Source organism: Myotis yumanensis, unplaced genomic scaffold (genome assembly GCF_028538775.1).
Source record: "Myotis yumanensis isolate MYYU_CA2020_CCGP unplaced genomic scaffold, mMyoYum1.0.hap1 SCAF_24, whole genome shotgun sequence".
In the NCBI taxonomy this organism is placed as follows: domain Eukaryota; kingdom Metazoa; phylum Chordata; class Mammalia; order Chiroptera; family Vespertilionidae; genus Myotis; species Myotis yumanensis.
In genome coordinates this window covers 6,866,972-6,887,019 of record NW_027223775.1, presented here as the reverse complement: position 1 = coordinate 6,887,019, position 20,048 = coordinate 6,866,972, and the positions used below count along the sequence as shown (strand labels likewise).

The following is a 20,048-nucleotide window of genomic DNA, read 5'->3' as shown; positions in this document are numbered from 1 at the left end:
GTTTTTAATTTTTTACCACTTTTTATTAAATTGTCTCCCTATTTTGCCCTTTTTTTTCTTGATAAGCTCATTTTTAGTTTCTGCTTTGAAACAAACTATTGTATTACATTTAGGAATGGATACAACAGAACAATATCTTATCCATAGTCTTGCAAGATAATCTTCATCAACCTCAGTATGTAGAAAAGCTAGAGAAGATTCTTCGTTTTGTGATTAAAGAAAAAGCTCTGACATTACAGGATCTTGATAATATCTGGGCAGCACAGGTAAGGAATTTAAGATGATAGTTATTTCATTTTTATAAGAAAGAACAGTTTTGCCCATCTTGACACTATTTGCTAAAGGTATGAGTTATAAATTATAACAATTCTATATGTTAAATGTATATGTTTTTCCTGTGTATTAATAAAAGGAAACAAACATTAGAATAGCATTATTACATCACTTATAAAGACTTATGATTGTTATAGAAGTTGATAAGTTTTCATAAATTTATGTGACTTTCCTGGTCTCAGAAGGATTAATGTGTAATTTGTTTAATTAGCTTTATGACATGTTTTATTTTCAATGATTAGTTGGGAAGTATTAAGATTCAAATAACAAAGCTTTTTATTTTTATGAGAAACCTCCAAAATATTCATTATTGTTGTCATTGAGCACTTAGTTTGCAGGTTTGAAATGTTTACTATTTGGCCATATTTTTCTTAATTTTATTAGAAAACTAGAGTCCCGGTGCAGAAATTTGTGCACGGGGAAGGGTTGGGAGGACCCTCAGCCCAGCCTGCACCCTCTCCAATCCAGAACCCTTGGCTCCTATCTGCTCATCTGCCGGATCACTCCTAACCACTCTGCCTGCCTGCCTGATCGCCCCTAATCCATCTGCCTGTCTGCTTGATTATCCCTAACTGCTCTCCCCTGCCAGCCTGATCGCCACCAACTGCTCTACCCTGCCAGCCTGATCACCCCTACTCTCTCTCCTCTGTTGGCCTGATCTCCCCTAACTGCTGTACCTGTCTGCCTGATCGCCCTAACTGCCTCTGCCTTGGCCCCACCACCGTGGCTTTGTCTGGAGGACGTTTGGAAGACGTCCAGTCTGATTAGCATATTACCCTTTTGTTAGTATAGATATGTATTCTGTAATAAACTTTCATATAAATTCCTAAAGTGTGTTACCATTCATACCAAGAAATTGAGTATAAAATTAATGTAAATGGCAAAAGCTTTAAGCATTTAAAACACAAGGAGTTCTTAATAAATAACCTCAGATGAAGCAATTGGGAATGTTTTGTTAATAATGGAGGTTGACATATACACTATAATTTTTTGTTGTTTGCTTAAGTTTATGTAATATTTATTTTTCAACAGGCGGGGAAACATGAAGCTATTGTGAAGAATGTACATGATCTGCTAGCAAAATTGGCTTGGGATTTTTCTCCTGAACAACTTGATCATCTTTTTGATTGCTTTAAGGTAGTAGTAGTTCAAACAGTAAAGTAGTACCATTTCAAATAGAATTAATTATATATACTTTTTAGTAAATTAGCAATATACTTACTAACAAATTTCACCAAAGAATAAATTCTGTAATTTATTCCAATTCAAATTTAGTATTTTTATTACAATAATAATTTCCATCACAAATACAGAATTATACTTTACTAGAGGCCCAGTGCATGAAATTTATGCAATTGGGGGGAGGGGTTCTTCAGGGAGCACTTGGGGGATGTCAGGCTGACAGCTTAGCACTGCCATGGAGGTGGGAGAGGTTTCTTCCACCGCTACTGCACTTGCCAGCCTGTGAGCCCAGCTTCTGGCTGACCGGGGCTCCCCCTGTGGGAGCATACTGCATTGAGCATCTGCCCCCTGGTGATGGGTGTGCATCTTAGTAACTGGTCGTTCTGCCATTTGGTCGATTTGAATATTAACCTTTCATTATATAGGATTCCCTCATTTTCTCTGGCATTTTGTTTTTCTATAGGTTAAAATAAACAGTTCGATACAGGGAAATGTTATTTGTTGTAATGGAAAGTTTGACCTGGTAACAAATGTTGACCTGAAAATAAAATAAAAACAAAGTGGTTCCCTCAGGTAATGTACACAGGTGTATAGAAATTCCATTCAAACGGCCCTGGTGAGGCTCAGACGGCCCTGGTGAGGTTGAGACTACTCCAGTGAGGTTGGGACAAATAAAGGGGACCAGTATGGACTGATGAACAGGTGTAGATACAGAAGCAGAGCAACATTGAACAGAATGTTAAACTACAATGGGGAGCCTGGGGAGGGTTGGGGGGGGATTAAGAGACCAACTGAAGGACTTATATGCATGCATATAAGATTAACCAATGGACACAAGACACGGGGCGGGGGGGGCGGGGGGTAGGGGCCGGGGGAATATCATGGGGGGGAAAAAGGAGACATATGTAATACTCTTTGTAATACTTTAAGAAATAAAAATTATTAAAAAAAAAAAAAAAAAAAAAAAAAGAAATTCCATTCAAAAGAAAAGTCACATCTTTAATATCAGAGTTCTGAGTGGCAACCCCTCATAGCTGAGATCTCTTCAGAACTTCAGTTGCTGTCTGTGGGCAGCTGGTCAGCCCTTTCACACCTCTGCCCTTCCAACCAGTGTCTTAGGCTGTCTCCACTCTCCATATTGATTATCAGAGTTCTCTCCAGCTAGTCTTCAGTTGATAATTAAGGATGTCTTTTTTGTAATTGAGTTGTAATTCCATTTTGGTCCTGGGAACAAGTGTGTCTGTGTAGTACCCACCTACTACCTCTCATGTATTCTTTATTTTTTTTATTATTATTTTTTTAATATATTTTATTGATTTTTTACAGAGAGGAAGGGAGAGAGATAGAGAGTTAGAAACATCGATGAGAGAGAAACATCGATCAGCTGCCTCCTGCACATCTCCTACTGGGGATGTGCTCGCAACCCAGGTACATGCCCTTGACCGGAATTGAACCTGGGACCTTTCGGTCCGCAGGCTGACGCTCTATCCACTGAGCCAAACCGGTTCCAGCCTCTCATGTATTCTTTATATAGTTTCTTCAAATGGTAACATCTTGCCCAAAATGTAGTGCAGTGTAATAACCAAAATATTGATACTCATACAATTTTGGTATTGGACACATTTCCATCATCACAGACATCCCTTAATTTGCCTTTGGTAGCTACACTCAGCTTTCTTTTACCTCGTTTTCTCATTCACTCTGGTAATCACTAGTCTCTTCTCTGTTTCTATAATTTTGTCATTTTTAAATGGTTGAATTAATGAAATTTTACGGTCTGTAGCCTTTGGGGGTGTTTTTTCCACTCAGCATAATTCCCTGCAGGCTCCCAGTTCTTGTATAGTCTATAGTTTCCTTACTATTTAGTACATAATATGAATTTACTGTGATTTAGTTAACCACTCACCCATAAATGAACATACAAGGTGTTTCTGTTCAGGGGCTTACAAATAGAGCTGGCTGAACATAGATGCAGATTTTTATTTTATTTTTTGATAAATATAATCTTTGTTTTTCTGTGATTATATTGCTGGATTGAATGATAGTATGCATACAGTTTGATTTAGTTTAGTTTTTCTCAAAGCAGTCTCATAAAGATAAAATTTAAAAACTATAAGGTTTGCTTTTAAATGTACAGTACAGTGTATTTTAGTCTATTTTCACAATTATGCAATAGTCAAAATTATCTAATTTCAGAATATTTTCATTATCCCAAGCAAAGCTTTATATCCATGATCCTCATTTTGTCCCTCTTCCACCCTTTGTCTCCACTAATCTGTTTCTATGGATACGGTAGGTCCTCACGTCAGAGATCCGTTCCTAGATGCGACTTACCCGATTTTCGCCCTAAGTCAGAAACCACCTACATAAACACCTACGTCACTCACATGGAGCACACACACAGCAGTAAGAAAGTGAACCAGTAAAAAAAATTTAAAAGAAAGATAACAATTCCTGACCTTTACTTGTGGTAAATAAATAATAAAAAACATAAAGAACATATGTACAAACATCGAAATGATGGAAATTTTTTTTTATAAATACTGTAAATGGCAGATGGTGACGTAACGACATACGTTGAGTCCAATGTAACCTGAGGACTGCCTGTATTTCTATTTTGCACATTTCATATAAGTATATGGCTTCTTTTGACTGGCTACTTGCACATAGGATAATGTTATACTGTGTATCAAACTTCATTCTTTTCTTATTGCCCAACTAGAGGCCTGGTGCACAAATTTGTGCACAGGAGGGGTCCTGCCAGCATGCCCCGACAGGGACCCATCGGGCTGGGTGGTGGGGAGGAGGGGATGCAGGAGGTTGACTAACCAGCCCCGTTCACGATCAGGGTGGCGGGAGCTGGTTGGAGGCCAGATCGGCTGGGGGTAGGGACCGTGGGCCATTGGCCGGCTGGCCCTGCCCTGATTAGGGTTGGGGGGACCAATCAGGTTCCAGCCAGCTGGGGGGGGGGGGGGGGTGTCCCAGGAGGTTGGGGTTCAATCAGGGCCCCGATCAGGCTGGTTGGCCACCACAGTGTGCGTCATAGTGACAGTTGTTTCCATCATTCCCATCATTCTGGTCGCTTGGCATTTATATAGAGAGATTATACTTAGTATGGTCGGTAGTGTAGAATTATATTAAGAATGTGGATATACAACTTTGTTTATGTATGGATTAGTTAATGGACATTTGGGTTTTTACTTTTTGTCTATTATGATTCTGATGCTCTGAACATTTATGTATATATTTTTCTTAGAATACATGTTTTTTTGTATTATCAAATAATAATCTTTATATACATATACACATTTTATTTTATCCGATTGTCAGTAGGTGAACATTGGACATTTACCAATTTTTTGGCTCTTATGAATAATGCTACCGTTAACATTAATGTTCAGCGTTTTATATGGACTTAGATTGTTAATTTTCTTGGGTATGTATTTCTTGGAATTGCTAGGTCATATGATACCTCTGAGGATAACATTTTGAAGAACTTTCAAACTCTTTTCCAAGTGGCTGTACCAATTTATATTCCCAATAATGTATGTGGGTTCCTGTTTCTTCTTAATGTCATTTCTTATTATTGTCTCTTATTTCACCCTTTTTGAAGGCTGAAATTAAAGTGATATCTAGTGGTGGGTTTTGTTTTAATATATTTTATTGATTTTTTTACAGAGAGGAAGGGAAAGGGGTAGAGAGTTAGGAACATCGATGAGAGAAAAACATCGATCAGCTGCCTCCTGCATACCCCCCTACTGGGGATATGCCTGCAACCAAAGTACATGCCCTTGATTGGAATCAAACCGGGAACCATTCAGTCTGCAGGCCGACACTCCATCCACTGAGCCAAACCGGTCAGGGCTAGTGGTGGTTTTGAATTATATTTCCTCAGTAGCTAATGATGTTGAGTATCTTACGTGTCTATTGGCAATTTGTATAAATTTAAAGAAATTTCTACTCAAGTTATTTAATCATAACTTTTTAAAAAAATATATGTTACTGATTTTTTACAGAGAGGATAGGAGAATGAGAGGGATAGAGAGTTAGAAACATTGATGAGAGAGAAACATCGATTGAGCTGCCTCCTACACACTCCTTACTGGTGATGTACCCGCAACCAAGGTACATGCCCTTGACCAGAATCGAACCTGGGACCCTTCAGTCCACAGGCCAACGCTCTATCCACTGAGCCAAACAGGTTAGGGCAATTACTTATTTTTTTATTTTGGCTTTATAACAACTCTTTTGTTATTTCTCATGTCTTTTATATATTTTTTTAAATTTATTTTTTATGTATAAAAATTCTTCTGTATATTAATTCCCCTATCAGATTAAAATTTGCAAATATTTTCTCCTTTTAGATAGTGTCTTTTTTTTTAAATATATATTTTTATTGATTTCAGAGAAGAAGGAAGAGGGAGACAGAGATAGAAACATCAGTGATGAGAAAGAATCATTGATCGGCTGCCTCTTGTACGCTCCGCACTAGGGATTGAGCCCACAACCTAGGCATGTCCACTGACTGGGAATCAAACCCTGACTTCCTTGTTCATAGGTTGGCACTCAGTCACTGAGCCATGCCACCCAGACACTTTCACTTTCTTGTTGGTATCCTTTTTATAATTAAATTTTTTTTTCAGGTAAATTTCACATAACATAAAATTAACCATTTTCAAATGTACAACTCAATGGAATTTAGTACAACGGTTGTACAGCCAGTATCTTTATCAAGTTCCAAAATATTTCCATCATCTCAGTCATTTCTTCTCCTCCTTTCTCTCCAACCCTGAAATATAGCAGTCTGATTTCTGTCTCTAAAGATTCACATGCTGTATAATTTTTAATTTTGATTAATTTCTATTTTGCTGGTGAGGGTTTTTTTGTCACATGCTTTTCATTTCTTGTTTAAGAAATTATTGGCTAATCTGTAGCCTAAGATATTAAGAAAAAAATTCTTATTAGTTGCAGCTCTTTTATTTAGGTATGCATCCCATTTTAGTTAACTTTTTGCATGTGGTGGAATAAGACTTCTAAATTAATTCTTTTAAATGTGAATCTTATTTGTTCCAGAACATTTGTTCTTTCTTCTTTTCAACTGTCCTTGGCCTTCTGGTCTAAAATCAGGCATATCATACATAATTCTTTTTAGTTCTATTCCATTTATTATATCTCTGTTGTTATGTCAGTACCACATTGAAATGATTACTATGCTTTTGTAGAAAGTTTTCAAATTATTGAGTTCTTAAACTTTTCCTTTTTCATATTATTTGGCTACCTTTAATTTTCTGAAATTTTATGTGACTTTAAAAATTAGCTTGTTAGTATCTGGAAAGAAATTAGCTGGGATTCTGATAGAGATTGTGGGACAGTTTGAGATTACTTTGTATTGCATTGGCCTCTAATCCATGAATATGGAATAGCTTTCCATTTACTTAGAGAATTTCTTACTTAGGTTTTCAATTTCTTTCAGCCACTCTTCTTAGTATTTTTTGTATTTTTGTAAAATTTATACCACAGTAATCTGTTGTTTCCAATGCTGTTGTAAATGGAAGTATTTTCTTTATTTTTGGTTGGTTCTTATCTAACTTATGGAAAAAATACCTAATATATAGAAATACAGTTGATTTTTTAAAGTTCATTTTGCATCCTGCAACCTGTTAAAAATTAGTAACTTGTAATTTTTTTTTTTTAAATCCTCACCTAAGGACATTTTTCCCATGCCTTTTTATTTTTAACTAGAGGCTGAAATAGTGCACTGGGATGGGGAGGTTCCCTCAGCTTGGCCTGCACCCTCTTGCAGTCCGGGATTCCTCAGGGTATGTCTGTCTGCCGGCTTAAACCTGATCTTTCTCGCAGTCCAGAGCTCTTGCAGTCCTGCACCCATCACTCCTTTCCTTCCACCACTGCCACTGTGCTCTCTAGAAGCTGTGAGCCTGGCTTCTGGCTGAGTGGCACTTCCCTTAAGGGAGCACACTGACCTTGAGTGTCTGCCCCCTTGTGGTTAGTGCGCAACATAGGAATGGTTTGGTCAATTTGCATATTAGCCTGTTTTTATATAGGACTAGTGGCCCAGTACACAAAATTCATGCACAGAGGGAGGGGGAGGTCCCCTCAGCCCAACTGGTACCCTCTCCAATCCGGACCCTCTTAGGCAACAAAAACCAATTGATGTGTTTCTCTCATACCGATGTTTCTTTCTGTCTCCCTCCCTCTATAAAAAATGAAACACTTAAGTATAAAATACAAAACATGCACAAAATTTGTAAGCTAAAACTATACAAATTTCATCTTTACCTGAAATTGAATAAAAGTGTCTGTCAGGACTAAACTGGCAGGCAGACATTCCTCTCACAATCCTGGACCACTGGCTCCTAATTGCTCACCTGCCTGGTTGCCCCTAACTGCCACCCTCCTGCCAGTCTGATCGCCCTCACTGCCTCTGCGTGCCGACCTCTTCAACCCTAACTGCCCCCCGTGCTGGCCAGGTCGCCTCCAACTGCCCTCCCCCTGCTGGCCTGGTCACCCCTAGCTGTACATCCTCCCCGCCCCCACCCCCCACCCCCCTGCCAGCCTGGTTGCCTCTTACTGCTCCCCCTGCCGGCCTCCTCGCTCCCAACTGTCTCCCTTGATGGCCTGGTCACCTGGAACTGTCCCCCTGCCAGCCTGGTCACCCCTCATGGCCCCCCCACTCGCCTGATCACCCCCCACAGCTTGCTTTGCTTGTTCAGTTGTGTGTTCGTCCTTCACGGCTTCCCCTGCGGCCTGGTCTCCCCATGCAGCCTGCTGTTCAATCGTTTGGTCGTCCCTCACTAACTCCCCTGCTGGCCTGGTGGTAGGCAGCCGTCTTGTGAGAATATGAGGGTCAATTTACATATTACCTCTTTATCATATAGGATGTTTTTTGTACTCATTGAATAGAAACTTATTTGGCCACTAGGTAAAGCTAGCAATAAAATTACTGGTTCCCAGTGTGTTAATTTAGGGAGGGAGGACACAATGAGTGAGAGAGACATAGAGAGAGATCTTTGTGAGAGAGAATCATTGATTGGCTGTCTACCACATACACACCCCAACCAGGAATCGAACTTAAAACCTAAGCCTGTGCCCTGACAGAATCAAACCCAATACTATATTCTGGTATGGGACAATCAACTGAGCCATACCAGCCATGACACAAAATTATTTTCATAAAAATCTAATTAATTTATTTCTGTTTGAAGATCACACCCTTGTTTTGGTGTCAGGACTAAGAATTTGTTGCCTAAGTGTAAATTCCACAAAATTTCTCCTATGTTTTTTTCTGAAGGTTTTATATGTTATACTTAAGTGTAGATGAGAAGCTAAAGATTGCAGTGGATTTTTGTTTGTTTGTTTTTGTAACCTGTATATTTCCATTGTTCTAGCATTATTTGGTGAAGTACTCTCTTTTGTTTTCCTACATTAGAATATTTTTGCACTTGGGAAAATATCAGGAATACTTTATGGATATACTTTTAGGTTCCTTATGTAGTTACTTTTGTCTGTTTCTTGATTTCTATTTTCATGTATGTTTTGAAATCAGGTTAACAGAATCCTCTCATTTTTTCAAAGTAATTATTCTCCTTCTTTTGCCTTTGCATATTTATTTCAGTATATTCTGGTCCATGTGTTTGGAAAATATTGTTGGGATTTTATAAGAGTGCTTTAAACTTGTATATTAATTTGGGAAGAATTAACCTTTTTCCTATCACAAGTCTTCATTCCATAAACACTGTATAACTCTTTGTTAATGTAGATCTTTTTGAATTCCTTTTGTTGTATAGTTTTAGCTTACAAATTTTATGCATGTTTTGTATTTTATACTTAAGTGTTTCATTTTTTATAGTTACTGTATTATCAGTACTGATTTTCTATAATTTTATTACTACTGTACATAAATATTTAATTTATGTTTCCTGTGTTTTTGACAGTTTTTGCATAGGTACATATAATCTTATAAGAAGAGTTTTACTTCTTCATTCCCAATTAGAGTGTTTTTTATTTGTTTTTCTTATTTAATTATACTGGCTAGAATCATCTTTACCTGAAATTGAATAAAAGTGGTTAGAGCAAACATGTTTATTTTGTCTTGATATTAGGAAGACAAAGTCATCAGTGTTTAACTATTAGGAATGTTAGCTATATGTTTTCTTCTCTTTTTAAAAAAATATTTTTATTGATTTCATAGAGGAAGGGAGCAGAAGAGAAAAATAGAAACAACAATGAGAGAGAAACATTGTTTGGCTCCCTCATGCCTGTCCCCTACTGGGGATTGAGCCCGCAACCCAGACACGTGCCCTGACCTGGAATCAATGCTTAACTACTAGGCATATCGGCCAGGCTGTATGTTTTCTACAGATGCCCTTTACCTGGTTGAGAGAGTTCTCCATTCCTATTTTCTGATAGTTTTTGTCATGAATACATATTCAGTTTTGTCTACATTGATTTATGTATCATAACATTTTCTTTACTCTGTCAGTGTGTTGAATTACAAATTATTTTTCAACTAGAGGCCTGGTGCACAAATTCAAGCATGGGTAGGGTTCGTCAGCCTGGCTGGCGATCAGGGCTGATCAGGCCAGGACGTGGCCAGCCAGGGGGAGGGGCCACAGGAGGTTGACTGGCCACGGGAGATTGGCTCTGGGATCCCAGTGACCACCAGGGGGCATCTCCTGCCTTGAGCGTCAGCTCCCAGCTGGTCAGTGTGCGTCGTAGCTACCGTCTGGTCATAACGGTCCCTTAGGCTTTTATATATATAGACTAGAGGCCCGGTGCAGGAAATTTGTGCATAGGGCTCGGCCCTCACAGCTGCATCTGCTTGCCTCAGCCTTCACAGCCCTGGCTTCGTCCAGAAGGACATCTGGTCTAATTAGCTTATTACAATTTTATTATTATAGGTAGTTGAAACAGTCCGGCTGACATAGCTCAATGGTTGAGGATTGACCTATAAACGAGGAGTTCAGGGTTTGATTCCTGGTCAGGACACATGCCCAGGTTGCAGGCTCAATTCCCAGTGTGAGCAAGTGGCTATATTCAGGTCTCTTAAGAAGACACCTGAATCTACAGTAGCATTCATTTTATCCTGACGGAATGCCTGCTGATTTTCACAACTAGATCTAGTGGGGACTTTTTTTCCTTGTACTGTGCCACAGGTTGGGAAACCCATTGTGGGGTGGGATCCCTCAACCTTTAGGGGGGACATACACATGAGATATCCTGCCAATTCTTTTTTTAAAATATATTTTATTGATTTTTTACAGAGAGGAAGAGAGAGGGATAGAGAGAACACATCGACGAGAGAGAAACATCGATCAGCTGCCTCCTGCACACTTCCTACTGGGTATGTGCCAGCAACCAAGGTATATGCCCTCGACTGGAATCGAACTGGGACCTTTCAGTCCACAGGCCAACACTCTATCCACTGAGCCAAACCAGTTAGGGCCCTGCCAATTCTTAAAACTCGTGTGTGTGTGTGTGTGTGTGTGTGTGTGTGTGTGTGTGTGTGTGTCCCCAACATGTTTTGTGTCTCCACAGTCTATAGACTTAGCGTTTTCCTTACATCCTTAGTTATAGGAGTAATTTTAAGCTCGTGTTCAGGTGATTCTCAAGGTGGTTATTCTATAATTTAGTTGTAATTTTAATGTGAGGCCATCATTGCGTTTACTTACTCTTCCACTCTTTTTTAGGTCCTTCAAATGACTGGGGTTATTCATTTAAGCATTTTATCTCCCAACATATGTACTAGTATCTAGTGTTCTATATTTCTTTATTACTACTGCTTTCTTAATTGTCTACATAGCATGTAAATTTTGGTGTATTTGATTTTTTTTTTGTTGTTTTTTGTTAATCCTCATCTAAGGATATTTTTTCCATGGATTTTTTTTTTTTTTTTTTAGGGAGTTGATGAGTAGGACGGGAAAGGAGGTAGCGATAGAGACAGAGAGAAACATTGATGTGAGAGAGACACATCTGTTGGTTGCCTCCCAATATGCCCTAACCGGTTCTGGGGATCATAACTGCAAACTAGGTACATGCCCTTGGTAAGGAATGGAATCCACAACTCTGGTGCCAGGGTTGGTATCTTTTAAAACATATATAGATACTTGGTTTTCCCGTAGTAGAATATTTTTCTGACATATTTTGTTTTTGTTTTTCAATTATAGTTTGATTCCAGTATGGTCAGAAACACTTTGATGTTCATTCTTCTAATTTGTTGATGTTCATTTTCCGGCCAATGAAATTGTCCATTTCATTACATTTTCTGTGGTTATCTTCAAAGAAGGTGTATTCTGCTGCTTATGGGTGCAGTGTTTGTATAAATGTCAATTAAATCCTGTTGATGTTCTTGTTGAGTTCTATATTTTGCCCATTTTGTTTTGTTTTATTCTGTCAGTTGTTTAGGTTTTTATAATTATGGATTTGCCTTTTCCTCTGAATTATATCAGTTTTGTTTTACATGTTTTTCAGCACACACATATTTGATGCATACATATTTAGGATTGCAATGTCTTACTGATTTTCTAATCTGTTTTCATTATATAATGTCGTGTGCTCACTCTGGTAATGTGATACTTGTGCTCACTCTGATAATGTGATACTGTGAAACCTGTTTTATCTATGACTAACATAGCTAGTCATGCTTTCCTTTAATGTTTCTTTATCTTTTTGCACTCTTTTACTTTCAACCTGACTGTATTTTATAATATAAAGAAGTTAACACGTATACTACTGTGAATATTTCTCTCTTCTCCACGTCCAGCATGGCTAGAGAGCGGTCCGGTTCCTTAGTAGGGGCAGCTGGAATTGGAAAAATGAAAGAAACAGACAGACACAGAGATGGAAGAAAAAAGCTGGGGCCGGGTCGGACCACTGTCCTCTGATGATGAGACAGGAACAGGGACCCAGAGCCAATTCAGCGTGTTTATTTTATACAGCAAAAAATAGGAAATTTACTAAAAGTCAAGACAAAGGAGATTATGTGCATTGTTGGGTGGGCCCGAGTCATATTCATTCCTGGTGCTTGGCTGGATATAAGTAACAAAACCCACCCAATGGCACCTGGGCTGAAGGTCAAGCTGACAATACTCCTGCCTTTTGGCAAAGCGTGTTTCCAGGATGTGGCTTTGCCAACGCCACTGGATTCAGCTGATAGTAATTAAAGAAATGCCCATGTGCCTTCCCAGGCGCACTCTACCCAGTGATGGTGATCCTATGACACTCGAACTCATTTTTTTGGTTGATTTTTCTTTGTTACATGGCATTTAAATATATAAAATAAATATCAAAAATATAAATCTTTGCTTTACTATGGTTGCAAATATCAAAAAATTTCTGTATGTGAACGGCACCAGAGTTAAGTTAGGGTGTTTCAAAATGCTGACACACTGAGCTCAAAAGGTTCGCCATCACTGCTCTACACACTACTTAATGTGATTGTTGATATATTAGGGCTTAAGTTTGCTATTTTTCTTTTTGTGTTCTTTGTTCTCTTCAGTTTTTCAATTTATTTTCCAACTGAGGGTTATGTGTACATTTTTTATATTTCTATCACAGCTTTTCTTTGTAATGGCTACTTTAATATCTTTGATAATTCTAACATTTGTCATTACTTAGTGTTGAACTTTTTTTTTCAATATAATGTCTTCATGATTCTTGCTATTGAATAATTTGCAACTGAAACCTGGAAGTTTGATACTGTTATGAGATTGTGAGATTATTTAAACTTTTTAAGGGTTGTGTTTTTACCAGCCAGAAGTGTTGTATGTGTTTTTTTAATCTTTAAACAGAAATTCTGATTAAATTCAGTGTTAATTCAAACTCTCAAACATGTATTGGCTAAAACCAGTAGGTGCATTAGAGAAAAGCAGGCACCTCATAACAATTCTTTGTTGGAAAAATATTGTGCATACTTATACAAGCTGCCCTAATGGTTAATCAAGCCCAAGTTTTGTTTTTCAGAAGTAAATTTTAAGATCTATCAAAAAATCATACATACAACCTCAACAAGAAATCATACATACAACCTCAACAAGAAATCATACAGATGAACAAGAATAGATCTAGAGACAAATGGCAGGGGTGGAGAGGTATTTTTTTAAAAACCTACATACAAATTTTGGACCAGGAAAAGGATAACCTAGCATGACAGAAATCATTTAGAAAATGACTGTTCTATTTCAAGCCAACAGTTCAGAAAAAAATGTGGTCCATGAGTGGGAAGCCTGGATTTCATAAGGCTATAACAAAGTTTATCAACCCCTTCTGGGGTAACATAAGAGAAGGCTAAGAGGGGTGGAATTTGTATGTAGAAATTAAGGGTGTTTTTTCTTATATATAAACAAATTTAATATATATATAAAATACATATATATTTTTTAAATATATTTTATTGATTTTTTACAGAGAGGAAGGGAGAGGGATAGAGAGTTAGAAACATCGATGAGAGAGAAACATCGATCAGCTGCCTCCTACACACCCCCCACTGAGGATGTGCCTGCAACCAAGGTACATGCCCCTGACCGGAATCAAACCCGGGACCCTTCAGTCCGCAAGCCAACGCTCCATCCACTGAGCCAAACCGATTAGGGCACTAAAATATATTTTAAAAAAAAACACAGATATTCTATACCCATTCAACAATAACACCTCTTTCCACTCTTCCACCCTTCTTATTTTTGTTTGTATGACTTGACTGCTCAGTTATGTGTGTCATTGGGAAGAATCAAATATAAATACATGCATGGGTTGTGATATTTACATAATCTAAATATATTTTCTAGGCAAGTTGGACAAATGCAAGTAAGAAACAACGTGAAAAGCTACTTGAGCTGATACGTCGTCTTGCAGAAGATGATAAAGATGGTGTGATGGCACACAAAGTGTTGAATCTTCTCTGGAATCTCACCCGTAGTGATGATGTGCCTGTAGACATTATGGACCTAGCTCTCAGTGCCCACATAAAAATACTAGATTATAGTTGTTCCCAGGTATGGGAGAACTTACTTACTGCCTATTTTTTATGACTTTTTCCTTCACAATTAAGGTGGTCTATTTATAGAATAATTTCTTTTTTTTTTTAAGTAGTTTTGAATAATTCACTTATTTTTGTTATATAAACTTAGTTTCCTCCTCTTTTGTCAGCAAGTTTTTGTATCATTTAGGCTTTTTACCTACTTGCTAAAAGAGTTTGTATAAATTAAACAATTTGGTATAGTGGTATTATGATCTGTGAAAAAATAGGTTAGGAAGATATTTTGCTCAAGAGGTTAATGAAATTAACAGAATTTTCTAAATAGTGTCTTTTTTTATTTTTTATTGATTTCTTACAGAGAGGAAGGGGGAGGGATAGAGAGTGAGAAACATCGATGAGAGAGAAACATCAATCAGCTGCCTCCTGCACACTCCCCACTGGGGATGTGCCTGCAACCAAGGTACATGCCCTTGACCGGAATTGAACTTGAGACGCTTGAGTCCGCAGGCTGACGCTCTATCCACTGAGCCAAACCGGTCAGGGCATCTAAATAATGTCTTTATGAACAAATCACAGCAGCTTCCTTACAGGTAATTTAAGTCACTTATGTTGACTGATTTTAAGTATAAATTTCATACTAAATTTTACTTACATTCTTTTTTGTTAAATATATGTTTATTGATTTCAGGGAGGAAGGGAGAGGCAGAGAGAAATAGAAATACCTGTGATGATAATCCTTGATTGGCTGCCTCCTTCATATTCCCTTCTGGGAATGAAGTCTGAAAGGCATCCATGTGCCCTGATGGGATTTGAACCATGACCTCCTGGTTCATAGTTCGACACTCAACCATTGAGCCACACCAGTCAGGCACAATGATGTATTTTAATTTAAAAAAATATATATACTTGATAGGGTCTAACTTAAGGACAGGCATTCTGTTTGACTTTTAATTATGTCAATCAAGGTGAAAGGTGCTTTCAGATTTGAAAACTAATTTTAAAGGTTCAGAAGTATTTGTTGAACTCACTGCCTTAATCAAAAAAGTACCATCATATATACACACACATATATCTAGAAATAACAATCTAGAGAAAAACATTTTTACCTGAGATACTTGAAAAATTAAGATATCATTCTTCATAGTCTGTGAATTAATTTAATCCCACCTGTCCAAATAAAACTAATTTTTCCAGTTCTAAAGAAGATATAAATTAAAATTTGTTCTAGCCACTTTTCTTAATAAGTAGTTCAAAAATAGAGAGCTTTTTTTAAAAAAAATTGCAGACTGCAGTTATGTATTTGGAGCTTCAGATTTTTCAAACAAAAAAACAACAACTGCCCTAGCCAGTTTGGCGTAGTGGATGAGCATCAGCCTGCAGACTGAGAGGTCCCAGGTTTGATTCCTATCAAGGGCACATTACCAATTGCAGGCATGATCCCAGTAAGGGGTATGCAGGAGGTAGCCAATCAAATATTCTCTTTTATCATTGATGTTTCTATCTCTCCCTCTTCCTTCCTCTCTCAAATCAATTTAAAAATTTTTGAAAAAGAAAAAAAAAACACCTAGTTTAGTTGCCAGTGTTGTACTACTATACTTGGTTTTGACTATTCATTAAATATTCATTCAGCATCTCAAATGCTTATATAAACCTTGATTTTAGATTCTGTTTTATTAAGTATAGAATTGTAGAGAATTAGCAGTATATTTTCTGTAGATGCTCAACTCTTACTTTCTTTATTAGTTTTTCATATAATTGTATGGCTCAGTGTCTTATATGTTGCCACATTAAATTTAGTAAGAGTTTTCCTTTTGTAACTTCAGCCTTCATTTGTTATCATTATGGAAAACTTGTAAATATATCACTTTTTTTGACCTACACAAGGTGCTTTTAAGAGTTATTGACATATTAAGTATTCATGAAATATTTTTAATATGTAGGAATTCAGACTAGTAATTTCACATTCATAAATTTTTCCTAGAAAGTGATACGAAAACAGCATAATATGTACACACTAGGATATATTCCCCCAAGTGAGACCTTAAACATATATGCAGAATTGCCTTTTCTTTACTATGCATGCAAAGAAATAGTTACTTCAATTAAAAACTTTTTAGGTACTCAAACCTGAACTTCTCATGACTAGTGATCTTAGATTAGGCAAGTAACCCATGGCAGAATATTAGAAATAAACTTATAACATACTTCAACATTCTTAACTTTTCTTTAGGTGAATAATTGCACTATTTTATTTAACATTCACTGTATATTGATATATTTTTTTTTAGTGATTTTTTTTTTTAGTGATTTTTTAAAAATATTTTTATTGATTTCAGAGAGGAAGGGAGAGGGAGAGAGAGATAGAAACATCAATGATGAGAGAGAAACATGGATCAGCTACTACCTGCACACCCCATACTGGGGATTGAGCCCACACCTGCGCATGTGCCCTTGACCGGAATTGAACCCAGAACGCTTCAGTCTGCAGGCCAAAGCTGTATCCACTGAGCCAGACCGGCTAGGGCTTTAGGGACTTTTTTTTTCAAGTTACATCAACTTGGTTTTGTTGCTAATGTCATCATAGGATATTTTTTCACTGAGACTGGGAGAGAAAGAGAAAGAGTGTTATGAAAAAAACATGAAATTGAGAGGGCAGGTGAGGGAAACATGGATGTGAGAGAGAGAAAAACATGGAGGTGAGAGAGACACATTAATGGTTGCCTCCCACAACTCTAGATCGGGATCAAACCCACGACCCTTCAGTGTGCTGGCTGAAGCTCTAACCATTGAGCACAGCAGCCAGGGATATATTGTTTTTTGATGAGATATAATTGTCGGTGTTTCTTGCTCTTTTTAGAAAAATATGCACTATCATACCCCGTATATGTTAATATTTGGGATTCTATGTTTATCTAAGTGTCATAATAAGTAGAAACTTTAAGAACAATGAATAAAATACAATACCCATGTTTAATCATATTTTTAAAAATTTTCTGTGATTGTACCTAAGGTTGAGATTTTTTTTTAACTTTGTAATTCAACATATTTATTCATTTATTAAAAAAATTATTTTAGCCCTGACCGGTTTGGCTCCGTGGATAGAGCATCAGCCTGCGGACTCAAGGGTCCCAGGTTCGATTCTGGTCAGGGGCATGTACCTTGGTTGCAGGCACTTTCCCAATGGGAAGTGTGCAGGAGGCAGCTGATAGATGTTTCTCTCTCATCCATGTTTCTGACTCTCTATCCCTATCCCTTCCTCTATGTAAAAAACCAATAAACTATATTTAAAAAATTTTTTTTATTAAGTTATTACATATGTGTCCTTATCCCCACATTACCCCCCATCCTCCCCACCTAAGGTTGAGATTTAAAATCTTGGTGTAGATATACCTGACTCCATGAAACACTAGATTTTTGTAGTGGTGCTTCACACTTTGTAGTTTGGTGATTTCAAACTAAGAATCTATTTAAAGCATTTTTTAAATTCAACTATTATAATTATATCATAATTTTGTGACATCAGCTTAAGCTTTTGTGCTCAAATTCTCAAATAATTTGAGGAATAGTTATATCCATGTTTATCTTTGTTTGCAAGGATCGAGACACACAAAAGATCCAGTGGATAGATCGCTTTATAGAAGAAGTTCGCACAGATAATAAGTGGGTAATTCCTGCCCTGAAACAAATAAGAGAAATTTGTAGTTTATTTGGTGAAGCGCCTCAAAACTTAAGGTAAGTCCTTTAATATAGAAAAATTTCTAATTTTAATTTATATGTTATGTGGAGAATAGTGTATCAGAAAAAGTAAATTTAAAAAAAAAAAAGTGTGAAAACCAGAAGCTTAATGCTTAGTTCTTTGAACAAACACAATTCCTTAATTGTGTTCCTCTATTTTTATATTTATTATACAGAAGTTAAGTATTAGAATCAAGATTATTTTGGACTCTAAACAAAAGCCCTTGCTGGTTTTGCTCAGTGGATAGAGCAGACGGAAGGGTCCCAGGTCCGGTCAAGGGCACATGCCAGGGTTGCAGGCTCGATCCAACATGCAGGAGGCAGCCAATCAGCGATTTCCTCTCATCATTGATGTTTCTACCTCTCTCTTCCTCTCCCTTCCTCTCTGAAATTTAAAAAAAAAAAAAAATACATTTTTTTAAAAAAAGGTTATCTATGGCTCTTATTTCAGAATTGTCTTGATTTTCTAACATATATACAGACATTGTAGTATGGATTGTATTTATCTTTCCCTCCTTTTTAAACCTTCTCTGCTGCTTTATTTGGCTCAGTATTCTTTTTTTTTTTAAGTTGAAAGAATTTTAAAAAAAAACATATTTATTGATTTCAGAGAGGAGGGGAGAGGGGAAGGGAGATAGAAACATCAATGATGAGAATCATTGATTAGCTGCCTCCTGCATGCCCCCTCCTGAGGATCTAGCCGCATCCTGGGCATGGACTCTTGACCAGAATTGGACCCAGTACCCTTCAAATCTGCAGGCCGACTCTGTTCACTGAGCCATACTGGCTAGGGTCCTATATTCATTCTTAATTCCATGTTGTTATATTTATACAGTACTTATTAATTAGTTCCTTAAGTGTCCTACTCTTAACATTTCTCAAAAAATTTTATTAACCTAAATTTCATGCTAGGACATAGTAAGTTCCAGAGGGGGAGAGAAGGTTTCCTTTTCTTGAATTTAGAAATTAATTTTCAAAGATTGTTATGCCCAGATTTCAAGATCCCCCAAATGACACCACCAGGGAGCGCCGAGTCCGATGCAAAAGCATAGAGCCTTTATTCAAGCTGGCTTGGTCCCTCTCTGCCTCCGTTACTGGATGCGAGAGAGCCCGGAGTTTCGAAAGAACAAAGATTTTATAGGGCTTGGGGTCAGGGGGTGAGGGCTCACTCGGACCACTGATTTGGCCGATTCCGGTTGGTTGAGTGAGGGCCCAGGGCTAATGACGCAAGGGCAGGGTGCAGTTAGGATCTGGTTACACAAAGACGGGGTGACTAGCATACTCTTGCATTCCCATTGGCTGAGATAAGGGCAGGCTGAGTAACTGATACATTCTATGGCTTTTTCTTAGAAGAGGGGTTAAAGATACAGCTATCAGTCCTGTTCTGTCCTTTCATTCCCCCCTTGTCTTGGAACTTCCGGCTCAATCATGAGATGGACTGCATTTCTATTTCACCTTCCGTCGCTAGAGGCCTGTACTGGGCTTGCAAAACCATCAACTGGACTACCCCTATGCACTCTTTGACAAATTGGAGTAGTCCGTTAATAATGCAAGGACCGAAAGTCAACAGCATTAGGAGGATTACAAGGGGTCCGGCGAGGTCTGCTGTCTTCTTGAGGGTGATCTGCAGCGGGTGTGTCTCGTTAGAGGTCACCTTCCACTCAGGCTCCCTGCTGTCCTGGGCACAGAAGGAGCTGGGCTTGTTACCTGGCAGAGACAAACTATAACAAATGGTCCGGTGGAAGGGAAAGAAACCATTTTAACTTTAACAACTTCTATTGAAATAAGATTTTTCTTCTTAAAAATT

General features: G+C 37.7%; 1 protein-coding gene across 3 annotated transcripts in view; it reads left to right on the top strand.

Annotated features, from left to right (window-relative positions):
- LOC139000635 (ubiquitin carboxyl-terminal hydrolase 9X) overlaps positions 1 to 20,048 on the top strand; it is a 272,439-nt gene that overhangs the window by 105,667 nt on the left and 146,724 nt on the right. For all 3 annotated transcript variants that reach the window (XM_070402776.1, XM_070402777.1, XM_070402775.1), the window contains exons 10-13: positions 114 to 266; positions 1,366 to 1,470; positions 14,316 to 14,522; positions 18,102 to 18,238. In XM_070402776.1, coding sequence (XP_070258877.1) covers positions 114 to 266; positions 1,366 to 1,470; positions 14,316 to 14,522; positions 18,102 to 18,238 — 602 coding nt within the window. The remainder of the gene's footprint in view (positions 1 to 113; positions 267 to 1,365; positions 1,471 to 14,315; positions 14,523 to 18,101; positions 18,239 to 20,048) is intronic.